Genomic DNA, 11112 nt, shown 5'->3' on the forward strand with positions numbered 1-11112 from the left:
TGCCCTGATCCCAGTCTCGATCCCAACCATGATCCCATTACTGGGGGGGGGTTCCAGCCCCAATCCCATTTATGCTCTTATCATTAGAGGGGGGGTCCAGCCCTGATCCTGTTCTTTCTGCCATCACCAGAGGGGGGTCCAGCCCCACTCCCATCCCCTCTCCCATCCCCAAAGGGGGGGTCCGTCCCCTTTCCCACCACCAAAGGGGGGGTCCATCCCCTTTCCCATCACACGGGGAGAGTCCAGCCCCGTTCCCATCCCCATCCCCGATCCCCTCGCACCTCCCGGGGGCGGTGCAGCCCCGGGTCCCTCCCTCCCCATCCCTTCTCCCCCCCCCCCCCCCCGCCCAGCGCCGCGCCCGGTGGCTGCGGGAGGCGGCGGCGCGGCCCCGGCGGCCCCGGGAGCACGGAGCGGGCATGAGCGGAGCGGGGACAGGTGACAGGGGGACACGGGGGGACATGGGGGGTGTGGGGGGCATGGGGGGCATGGGGGGGTCGGGGGGGACACGGGAGGGTCGGAGGGATGGGGATAGGGGCGTCCGCACGCAGCCGGGTTGGGGAGCGGGGCGCAGCTGGGGAAGGGGAAAGGGAGAGAAAGTGACCCAAATTGGGGGCTGGGGGGGGAAAGGGGGGGAAGGAAGGGAAGGGAAGGGAAGGGAAGGGAAGGGAAGGGAAGGGAAGGGAAGGGAAGGGAAGGGAAGGGAAGGGAAGGGAAGGGAAGGGAAGGGAGGAAGGAAGGGAAGGGAAGGAAGGGAAGGGAAGGGAAGGGAAGGAAGGGAAGGGAAGGGAAGGGAAGGGAGAAAAAGAAGGAAAGGGGTAAAAGAAAAGAAAATAAATGAGAAAGAAAAAGAAAAAAAATAAAGAAAATGAGGAAAAAAAAAGAGGAAAAGGAAAGAAAATGAGAAAAAAAGAGAAAAGGAAAGAAAAGAGAAAAAAAAAAGAGAAAAGGAAGAAATGAGAAAAAAAAAAAGAGGAAAAGGAAAGAAAATGAGAAAAAAAAAAAAAGAGAGAAAAGGAAAGAAAATGAGAAAAAAAAAGAGAGAGAAAAGGAAAGAAAATGAGAAAAAAAAAGAGAGAAAAGGAAAGAAAATGAGAAAAAAAAGAGAGAAAAGGAAAGAAAATGAGAAAAAAAAGAGAGAAAAGGAAAGAAAATGAGAAAAAAAAAAAGAGAGAAAAGGAAAGAAAATGAGAAAAAAAAGAGAGAGAAAGGAAAGAAAATGAGAAAAAAAAAAGAGAGAAAAGGAAAGAAAATGATAAAAAAAAAAGAGAAAAGGAAAGAAAATGATAAAAAAAAGAGAAAAGGAAAGAAAATGAGAAAAAAAAAGAGAAAAGGAAAGAAAATGAGAAAAAAAAAAGAGAAAAGGAAAGAAAATGAGAAAAAAAAGAGAAAAGGAAAGAAAATGAGAAAAAAAAAAGAGAAAAGGAAAGAAAATGAGAAAAAAAAAAGAGAAAAGGAAAGAAAATTAGAAAAAAAAAAGAGAAAAGGAAAGAAAATGAGAAAAAAAAAAGATAAAAGGAAAGAAAATGAGAAAAAAAAAAAGAGAAAAAGAAAGAAAATGAGAAAAAAAAAGAGAAAAGGAAAGAAAATGAGAAAAAAAAAGAGAAAAGGAAAGAAAATGAGAAAAAAAAAAGAGAAAAGGAAAGAAAATGAGAAAAAAAAAGAGAAAAAGAAAGAAAATGAGAAAAAAAGAAAGAGAAAAAGAAAGAAAATGAGAAAAAAGAGAAAAAGAAAAAAGAAAGAAAATGAGAAAAAAGAGAAAAAGAAAAAAGAAAGAAAATGAGAAAAAAGAGAAAAAGAAAAAAGAAAGAAAATGAGAAAAAAAGAGAAAAAGAAAAAAGAGAAAAAAGAAAGAAAAATAGAAAAAGTAGAAAAAAGAAAAGAAAGGAAAGGAAAAGAAAAGAAAAAAAAAAGGAAAGAAAAGGAAAGAAAAGGAAAGAAAAGGAAAATGGGAAAATAGGAAAATAAAAATAGGAAAAGAAAAAAGGAAAAGGAATGAAGAAAAGAAAAAAGAGAGAAAAATTGACCCAAAGCCAGGGCGGTTCGGCTCGGTTTGACTCAGCTCGGTTTGGTTTGTCTCGGCTCGGTTCAAGGGGTTCGGGGTGAGCTGGGGGCACGCCCCCCGAGCCCAGCTTTTGGGGCAGCTCCTGTCGGTGCTCCGCACCCCCTCTGCTGTAGGATTTCTGCACTCCCCCCTCTCCTTCCTGCACTTTTTTTTTGGGATGCTCACTCCGGCATCACCCAGACCCCCACCTTCCACCCCACGATGCCCCTTTGGGAACCCCTAACCCCAAAACCACCGTCCTGCCCCGGTGCTGGGGGGCAGGTTTTGGGGTGAACGTCTCCTTTCTCTTTCTGTTCCGGTTTCCTTATCGTGCCCCGCACACCGGGCTGCCTTCCTGTGCCTCCCCCAGCGGTGGGACCGTGACCCCAATGCAGGGCTCGTGACTTCCGAAAGTTGGTTGCTTCATCACAGCCAGGCACACTCCTGAGTTCCTCTTCCTCATTCGTGTGCCTGCAGAGGGAACCCCATCCTTCAGCCCGAGAGATGGGGACACCCCAAATTTGTCCCCGTTTCACGCTGAGCATCCCCCGTTGGGGAGCGAACGAGCCACGGGGCAAACCCCCTTTTACACCCACGAGGCAGCCCGTGTGTAGGATTTCCCCCTGTCCTCCTGTAGGGTTTTGTGTAGGTTTGGTGCTGCTTTGGCCCCGTAACAACCACCGGTGCTGTGGGCGAGCCCGATAATCGCTTCCCCCCTGGTTATCTCCCGCTGGGTTTTGCCAGGGGTTACTGCACGTCTGGGTGATTCCCTGAGTTGGGGCAGAAGGAAATTTCCCCCCGACCCACGAGAAATGCCTGACCTGGTAGCTTTAATTACACACGAGTGGCTGTGCTGCTAAGTCCCTAAATAATAACCCCCAGCTTCGCCTAACCGGGGCCGTCCTCCCCGCAGGAGGGGTCGGTACCGCCCGGGGAGCAGAGAGACATCGAGTCAGTCATTTTGAAGTCATTATTAAGTCATTTAATATTTTATCCAAATTCTCCCCTTTTCATCTTGGGTCAAGTTATTACTTTAAAAAAAAAATAATAAATCTAGGAAACCAAAATTCCCCAAAGCCCTTTTCCAGGGGCCAGGAGGGGAAACTGAGGCACGGGACCATGGTGAGGGCTTTTGGCTCCTTTCCTCACCGGAGGAGAAAGGAGCCAAAAGGAGCCACATGGATAGGGCAGATGAAAACCACACCGCTCAGCAGGGCTCCGATTTCACCCAGTCCCATCTCACCCCTCCCGACCCCACAGGCTCAGCAGTGTCTGTGCAATCTGCCTGTTTTTTGGCTGCGGAGGATTTTGACCTCGGTCCCAGAGGAGAGCGAGTGACACCGGGTTGTTCCCTTCCCAGCCTCTCGAGCAGGTCCCGGTACGGAGCAGGGGTTTTGACGAGTCCCTTAAATGCAGAAAAAACACCCGCTCGCTCTCCTCGGGGCCATCGGAGCCGTCAGGAGCAAAAGGGAGGCTGCAAAATGAGGCTAAAAGCTGGATTTGGCGATTCTGCCAGTGCCACTGGGGTGACCTTGGTGCGTGCGCTCCTGCTGCCCCATAGGGACGCTTCCATGTCCCCTGCCCGGCCGTGGAGGATCCTATTACAGGGGATTTTGGGGATGTGGGCATCAGAAGGATTTTTTCAGCTCTGTTCCTTCGAGGTGTCACGGCGAGGGCTGCCCCTGGTGCCACCGTGCCCCAGGCAGCCGCGGGTTTTGGCACCGTCCCTCGCCTCAGCCGGGGATGCGACGGGGGCAAGGGGCTGGATGGCAGACACTAAAGGGTTTGTTTCAGGGATTCCGGGCAAAATCGAGGAGAAAAAAAAGAAAGAAAAGGGAAAAAAAAATCGTATTTGCAAAAGGATGAGGAGGGGGAGCATGCCTGCGAGGACAAGGCTGCTTTGTGAGCGGGGCTTTGTGTCTGGGTGCCCTGCTGGAGCCAGCCACAGAGCCCTGCTTGCTGGTTTTCCCAAAAATGAGGGTGTGCGTCTTGGTACATCGAGGAGAGTGGCTTACAGCGGTGGTGGCTGCAGGTCTGCGAGGCTCAGGACACTAAACCACATCCCTAAGCATCACGTCCAACCTTTCAGGAGCAGGACACCTCTGGGTCGGGGCAGCGTTTGTGCACAAGGACATGTCCACGCCATCCCACATGAGGTGGTGCAGGGTTAGAGCTGGGTAGAGCCAATATTTGGTCTTTTTTTGTCTGCTCTCACTTAAAATCCTGATGGGATTTGGTCGGGACACATCCCTGGTGCTCAGTTTGAAGGCAGCTTCACCAAAACTCATTTTATGCAGCAGCTCCACGCTGGGCTCGTCCCGTGGCCCCGTTCCCCCGCCGCAGGGTGCAACCTCAGCCCTTTGTTTCACTGGAGGTCGGGGCAGCTCGTTTGACGGGAAATGAGGCAAATCCATTTTAATTGGATTCCTGGCTGGCGGGCCGGCCTAGCGATCGTGTGTCGGCGGGGCCGTGGGCTGTACAAAGGGGCCCTTGTGCCTCCTGGCACAGCCAGGGCCGGACCCCGTATGTCTGCGGAGGCTCTTTCTGGTCCTGGTTTCTCTCCTCAGCTGCTCGGTGCCAGGCAAAAACCAACCTTGTGCAAGCATGGGCAGACCTGGTGGTGGTGGTGGTGGTGGTGGTGGTGGTGGTGCTGGAGGAGCAGCTCTCAGGGCCAGAAAGCAGGCCCAGCGAGATGCCCACCATCAGCATCACAAGCAAAACCCATGGCATTAAAAACCCCGTGGCATTATAAACCCATCGTCATCAACAACAAAGCAACTTTGTCCTCCAAAGCCCGGGCAGGGCCAGTCCAGAAGGTGCTGAGGACCTCTGCAGCCAGGGCCCTGCCAGTCGCAGGGGCTGCTCACTGAGGAGCACAGTTCCCTTTTATTTTTTGCCCTTTCCACCTGTGTTTTGGTAGGACCTACTTCTCATGATCTCAGCCGAAATCACTCGTGTGGATGTCTGAGCACAGCCGGGGCGTTGTTGCTGCTCTGTATCACAGGAGACCAAATTTCTGTGTGACCCTGGTGGGAGGGGAGGCTCAGGGCATGACCTGGGGCTCGCTGCTGACAAGGAGCAATTTTGGTTTCCCCCTCCAGCTGCAAGAGGAGGATAACCAGAACCCCCTTTATCAGCTCAGCCCCCAGTCCTCCCTGCTCGGGGCTCTCTCTTGCATCCACACCCAACGCGCTGAGGGGGATGCGATGGCACCAGGCACGCGCTGCCACCTCCCACGTCCTTGTCACTTGTGCTAATGAGCCATGTCCGTGGGTCACTTTCGGATGGATAAAGCCAAAAGTTGCTGGCAACGTGGGTGGGAGGAGAGGGGAAAGGTGCAAATGTGGCAATGAAAAAAAAAAATGGCACGTGCATGTCACAGCACCACCACGCTGGGGTTTCCTTGCTTGCTACACTTTCCCCTGGGGACTTCTTGCCCTGTTGTGTCCTCACAAGCTCTTTCTTTCCCCCCCAGGGTGATGGCCAACCTTACAACTCCAGCCTGGACCCGAGTCCTCAACAGCTCCTCGGGGCCGGGCGGCGTGGAGGACACCTACAAGTGCATCTTTGATGAGGACTTCAAGTATGTCCTGCTGCCCGTCTCCTACGGCATTGTGTGCGTGGTGGGGCTCTTCCTCAACCTGCTGGCCCTCTACGGCTTCATCTTTAGGATCAAGACCTGGAACGCCTCCACCACCTACATGTTCAACCTGGCCGTGTCCGACACGCTCTACGTGGTCTCCCTGCCCCTCCTGGTGTACTACTATGCCATGGGGGACAACTGGCCCTTCGGCGTGGGCTTGTGTAAGATAGTCCGCTTCTTGTTTTACACCAACCTCTACTGCAGCATCCTCTTCCTCCTCTGCATCAGCATCCATCGATTCCTGGGCATCTGCTTCCCTCTCAAGTCGCTGCGGTGGGGCCACGTCCGCTACGCCCGGCGGGTTTCGGTCGTCGTCTGGGTGGTGACGGTGGTGTGCCAGTCCCCCGTGCTCTTCTTCGTCACCACCAGCGTGAGGAGGGACACCATCACCTGCCACGACACCTCCAGCAAGGACCTCTTTGGCCAGTTTGTCATTTACAGCTCGGTGATGCTGGTGCTCCTCTTCTGCATCCCCTTCCTCATCATCATCGTCTGCTACTGCCTGATGGCCCGGCGGCTCCTGCAGCCCACGTGGGGCATCTCCCGGCTGTCCCGATCCAAAAAGAAGTCGGTCAAGATGATAATCATCGTCTTGGTGGTCTTCATCGTTTGCTTTCTCCCTTTCCACGTCACCCGTACCCTGTACTACTCCTTCCGGAGCTGGGACTTGAGCTGCCAGACCCTGAACGCCATAAATTTAGCCTACAAGGTGACGCGGCCCCTGGCCAGCACCAACAGCTGCTTGGATCCCATTTTGTATTTCTTAGCGGGACAGAGGTTTATGAAGTTCGCAGGCCACAAAATGCCGGGGAAGCCTCAAAACGAGATGGCCCTGGGAATCGTGCCCAACAGTCCCCTGGGAACCAGCAACGACACGGACACCATAGCCAAGGGCGTGAAGTCCTAGATCTGCCCCGACACGGCGCGATGGCCACCAGGTTTGTCCCACGTGTGACGGGAGATGAGGATGCTCCAGGGCCCGTGGCTTTTGGGGTTTGCACCCACCTCGGCGTGGTCTGCGATAAACGCGCTCCTATGCACGTCGGCGTTTTGGGGAGTGCTTTTTTTCGGGAAGGTGCTGCTGAGGTTGTACGGACAGACCCCGTACTTTGTGCCTCTTCGTCACTGAGTGGCACCTCTCCGACTGTGAGGCTGGGTGACCTTCTGTCACGGTCACAACATCTGCTGAAAAGTCATGCCGTGGATACCTTGGATCGTGTTCCCAAGCAGAAACATGTGCAAAAGGTCCCCTAAAGAAACGTCTGCCTCCCTCCAGCTTCCCTGGCCTGTAATTAGCAGGCGTTTATCAGGCTTGCCGTGCCTTGGCAAGGGAAGAAAGGCTTTGGGGCGCCGAGGAGCGTCAGCTGTGGTTTTGATAAACAGGTCGATAAAAATGGCAAGTGCAATTACCGCCCGCAGCGGGGACGGGACTCCCCCAGCTTTGCATCCCTGGAGAAATGCTTCCCATTAATTGGGGTGCTGGTGCTCCATTTAACTGGGGTTACTGGTGCCAGCAAGCGGGTCCCCTGGAGGGTCTCCAGTGGGGTCAACTTCCTACCAGAGACCTGCTGGTGCTTCCCAAAAACATAAACCTTTGAAAAACCTACAGGGACTCACTGATTTGGGCTGCTGCCTTTAATTATCACCTCCAGATCCTTAAAAGTTAGGGGGAGCTCCTCATGGCTTGCTTTTAGCCCTCTTACAGGGTCTCGTGTTTCCAGCAAAGCAGTGAAAGATGTTGCCCAGCCCCTTGGCTAAGTGCTGCCACGTCCCCATTGCTGCTCCCTGTGATCCCAGTAATCCCAGTTCCCCTCTGGAGCCGCTCGGCCCATTCCTTACTGACAGCGTGGTCTTTCCCTGGGAAATTCGGGAATAAACCCTGGAAATTCAGGAATAATTCGGGTGCTAAGACCTGTGTCCAGGATCTATGCCAATAAACGTGGTGCTGAGCTTAACCCTAGTCCTGTCTGAACCCCAAAATTAGGCCAGTTCAAAGAAAGCAGGCACAAAGCACTTCCCCAGGAGGTCCACGTGGTCTTCCTCCCTAATTGCTAGGTTAGGGAGTCGGGAGCCCAGGCCCGTGGTTTCTGTGCCCAGCTTTGCCACGAGGATGCTGATTCCTCACCCCAAAAAATGAAAAGAGCTGGCCGAGTCCCATTTAGTAACACAGCCCTGGCTCTATTTTAGGGTTAAGCAAACACTTCGGGTCCCAGTTTAGGGCAGTTCCTCCGAGCTTTTCGTAGCTTCTCCTGTCCCTCCTTCCCATAAAGTGGCTTGGGGGAGATAGAGACGTGCCACGACACAACTGGCCGGGTTCAACTGGGGTGACTGGGACCGTTCGGGGCTAACTGGGACGTTCCTGTGGTCCCGGCTCGGTGGAGTCGTGGTCCCCTGGAGGGCTCCTGTCCTGACCAGCAATGCCACGGCCCCAGGAGGCGAGGGAGGGGACTGTCTCAGTCCCGAGCACCATCAGCAAAGAAAACCAGGGCATTTGTAGGGTGATTCATCTCATCCCTGAGCGAGCTTTTAAGGAGGGGTTGGGTTCAGGCAGGCGTTGCACCGTGGCAGGACTTTTTTTTCCCCGAGGAGAGCCGGGAGCCTGGCTTCACGGGGAGGGTTGCAGGGGGGTCACCGAGGCGAGACAAATCACGGGGAGAAGTGAACTCGACCGAAACGCCGAGCAGGTACAAACGTTTCTCCAGGCCAGGTCTTGCCTGGCCTCCCGCCGTTGCCAAAAAAGCAGCGTGAACGCCAAGTTGCGTGCTCTGAATCACTCAAGAAAATGGGCTCCAAGTTCAGCCCTGCGGTCCTCGGTGAGCCCACCTTGGCTTCAGACCATCGCTTTGGGGTCCCTCCGTGGTCCTCGTCCTGCTCTGTTCTGCTGGAGAGCAGTCGGAGGGGTCCCAACTGGAAACTTAAATATATATATATATAATTTTTGTTTGTTTGTCGAGGCACTAACTTATACTAAAAAGCAAAAAAAAAAAAAAAGTGGGTTTTGTGACAATAACTGTACATTTTTATTTTTGTAACATGCCAGACATCTCAGATTTCTTAGAGTAAATAAATTTATTTCTACAACGAGCTCTCTTCTGCCGTCTCCTCCGATGTGTACCGTTAAGCACATCCCTACAGGTGACCCAAGTGTCCCTTTGGACCTCCAAAGCCACCAAGGAGGCTTCAGCCCTGTCCCTAACCCAGCCCAGGGGGGGTCCTGCAACGATCTACAGGGTGCCCATGGGCATTGGACCATCCAGTGCTGTCCCATAACTGCAACAGGCTGACCCCAAACCTCAGATTTATCCCCCAAAGGTCTGGGAAGGGGTCGGGTGGGGTAGGAAATGCCCTGCAAGAGCCCACTGCTTCTGCAGTCTATGTGCAAAAAAAAAAAAAAAAAAAAAAAAAAAAAAAATTTCTCTTTGAACCTCGACCCCAACTGATGTCCCTTGAGGTCAACGCTGTCCTGGGCCCAATACAACCAGCTCTGGCAAAAAAAAAAAAAAAAACAAAAAAACACAAAAACACAGGGGCAGAGAGAGATATAGGGGCACTGCAGGACTTTATAGGGGCCAAAAAAGCCCTGGTTTTTGTAGCATGGACAGCTGGACTTTTTGGTTGTGTCACACATCTCCCCGGGCTTGGCGGGTAGCTTTTCCTAGGCTGCTCCTGTTGGAGACCAGATGTTGCTGGATTAAGGCCACGATGAGTGTCTAGGTAATTAGCTTCCCATCCCCATAAAGTTCTTTCTGCTTCACCCAGCAACATCGCGGGGCCACCAACAGCTCGTGCTGGAACGAAACGTCCCGTTCTCAGAGGCTTCTCGTTTTCCTCTCCAGAAACCAAAAAAGAGGGGTTTCCAGTGCCTAACCACAGTCCCCATGAAAAAAAACAACACATATTTTATTTATCTGCTGCTTGCTTCCCAGCCTGGCCCTGGCTGCGCCTCTCCCTGCCAACACAACGAGGCTCCTAGGACAGTCGCCGCATTTGATGCATTTATTATAAATAAATAAATTTATTACCAAACCACCTCGAAACCTGCCTTGCGATAATCCGAGTGGTTTGAATCCCTTCGTTCTCATCCCGAGGCCGATTTCTCCAGCCTCAAGATTAATTTTGTGCCTTTTTGCTGCACGTGGTGCCCCCGCGGTGTCTCTGAGATGCAACCACAGGAAAAAATAAAAATAAAAAATAAGCCCTCCTGGTTTTCAGCCCGGGTTTTGGAGTCCCACCCGAGGGTGAATGCCATGAGGATGAAGGGCTTGCACGTGAACAGCTTTCACTCGTGGGCTTTCCAGCATCACACCCAGGCTTTTCCTGCCGTAATTTCTCTGCAGCTCCTGCCAGCACTGACTCATGCGAGTCGCCAAACCCAGGAATGAGAATTAAGCAAGAATCACAGCCCCGGATGGGGAGCACGGAGGCTGTGGAGTGACTTCAGAGGAACAAAAAGAAACCCCAAACCCTCACTTTTTCGAAATGCCTCCTGGCACGGGGAGCAGGAAGAGAAAGTGAAGAGCCCTGCCAAACCAAGAGCCCCACCGCATGGCATGGGTGGGAACGGGGCTTTTGGGGGGCTCTGCTGGCCCTTCCCAATATTTTTGGGGAAGCAGAGTAGGGCTGTGCCTTGCTGTGAGCTGCTTGGCACGTCCTCTTGTTTCAGGGAGCCCTGGATCGTGTAACTTCTGGTTTTCCTCTCCGAGGCTGGCTTTTTCTAAGGGACAAGTCTGGTCGTCTCCCCTCCGAATCGTTTCTGAACCCGTCAGCCGATTCAACAGAGGAACAAATCCCCGGTGGTTTTCTGCTCCTACAAGTTTAATTTAAAGAAAAAGAAAAAAAAGAAAAAAAAAAAAAAAAGGAAGGAGAAAGAGCCAAAGGAGCCCTCACCCAGCTCAACCTTTATATTAGACATCAAAGAATCCACACCCACAGCCCTGATGCCTGCGGTGGCTTGGGACGGCGCTCGTCGTGCCATTGGGGAAGGGTGGTGCATGGGGTCCCAAAGGCGACCAGGGGACCGGCAGAGGGTTGAGACCAATAGGGGGAGATTCCCAAACTCATCGTTAGCGCGGAAATTCCCCGAAACCCAAAGCACCGTTTTCTTTGGGGAAAAAAAAATAAAAAAATAAAAAAATAAAAAAATAAATAAACAACAACAAACAAACTGGTGGTGTCTGAAATAACAGCCGGCTTTGTAGGGAGTTTATTTTAAGGTTCTCACAGGTTTAACTCCGGTATTTGCAGACACCCTGGCAAATAAATGGGAAGCCTGAAAGGCTCTCTTGAAATATCTTTATTTATTTATTATTTTTTATATATAAATACCTACAATTCTCCAAATCCTTCAGCAGTGCGATGAGCCACAAGGTCTCAGCTCTCTGCCGGAGGATACAGGCTCAGAGCTGAACCAGCTCCTGCTTCTCAGCAA

The 11112-nt window shown here is 51.9% G+C and overlaps 1 protein-coding gene across 1 annotated transcript; it reads left to right on the forward strand.

The window, feature by feature from the left end:
• Positions 1–406: 406 nt before the first annotated feature.
• P2RY2 (purinergic receptor P2Y2) lies at positions 407–8641 on the forward strand. The gene is made up of 2 exons (XM_032207887.1): positions 407–435; positions 5517–8641. Exon 2 carries the CDS (start codon positions 5521–5523, stop codon positions 6589–6591), a length of 1071 nt encoding a protein of 356 aa, XP_032063778.1. The 5' UTR covers positions 407–435; positions 5517–5520; the 3' UTR covers positions 6592–8641.
• The last annotated feature ends 2471 nt before the right edge of the window (positions 8642–11112 follow it).

This window comes from Aythya fuligula, chromosome 1 (genome assembly GCF_009819795.1).
Source record: "Aythya fuligula isolate bAytFul2 chromosome 1, bAytFul2.pri, whole genome shotgun sequence".
NCBI lineage: Eukaryota > Metazoa > Chordata > Aves > Anseriformes > Anatidae > Aythya > Aythya fuligula.

What these genes read in the sequence shown, in the direction of transcription:
- P2RY2 (XM_032207887.1), top strand. Translation starts at nt 5,521, where the DNA reads ATGGCCAACCTTACAACTCCAGCCTGGACCCGAGTCCTCAACAGCTCC.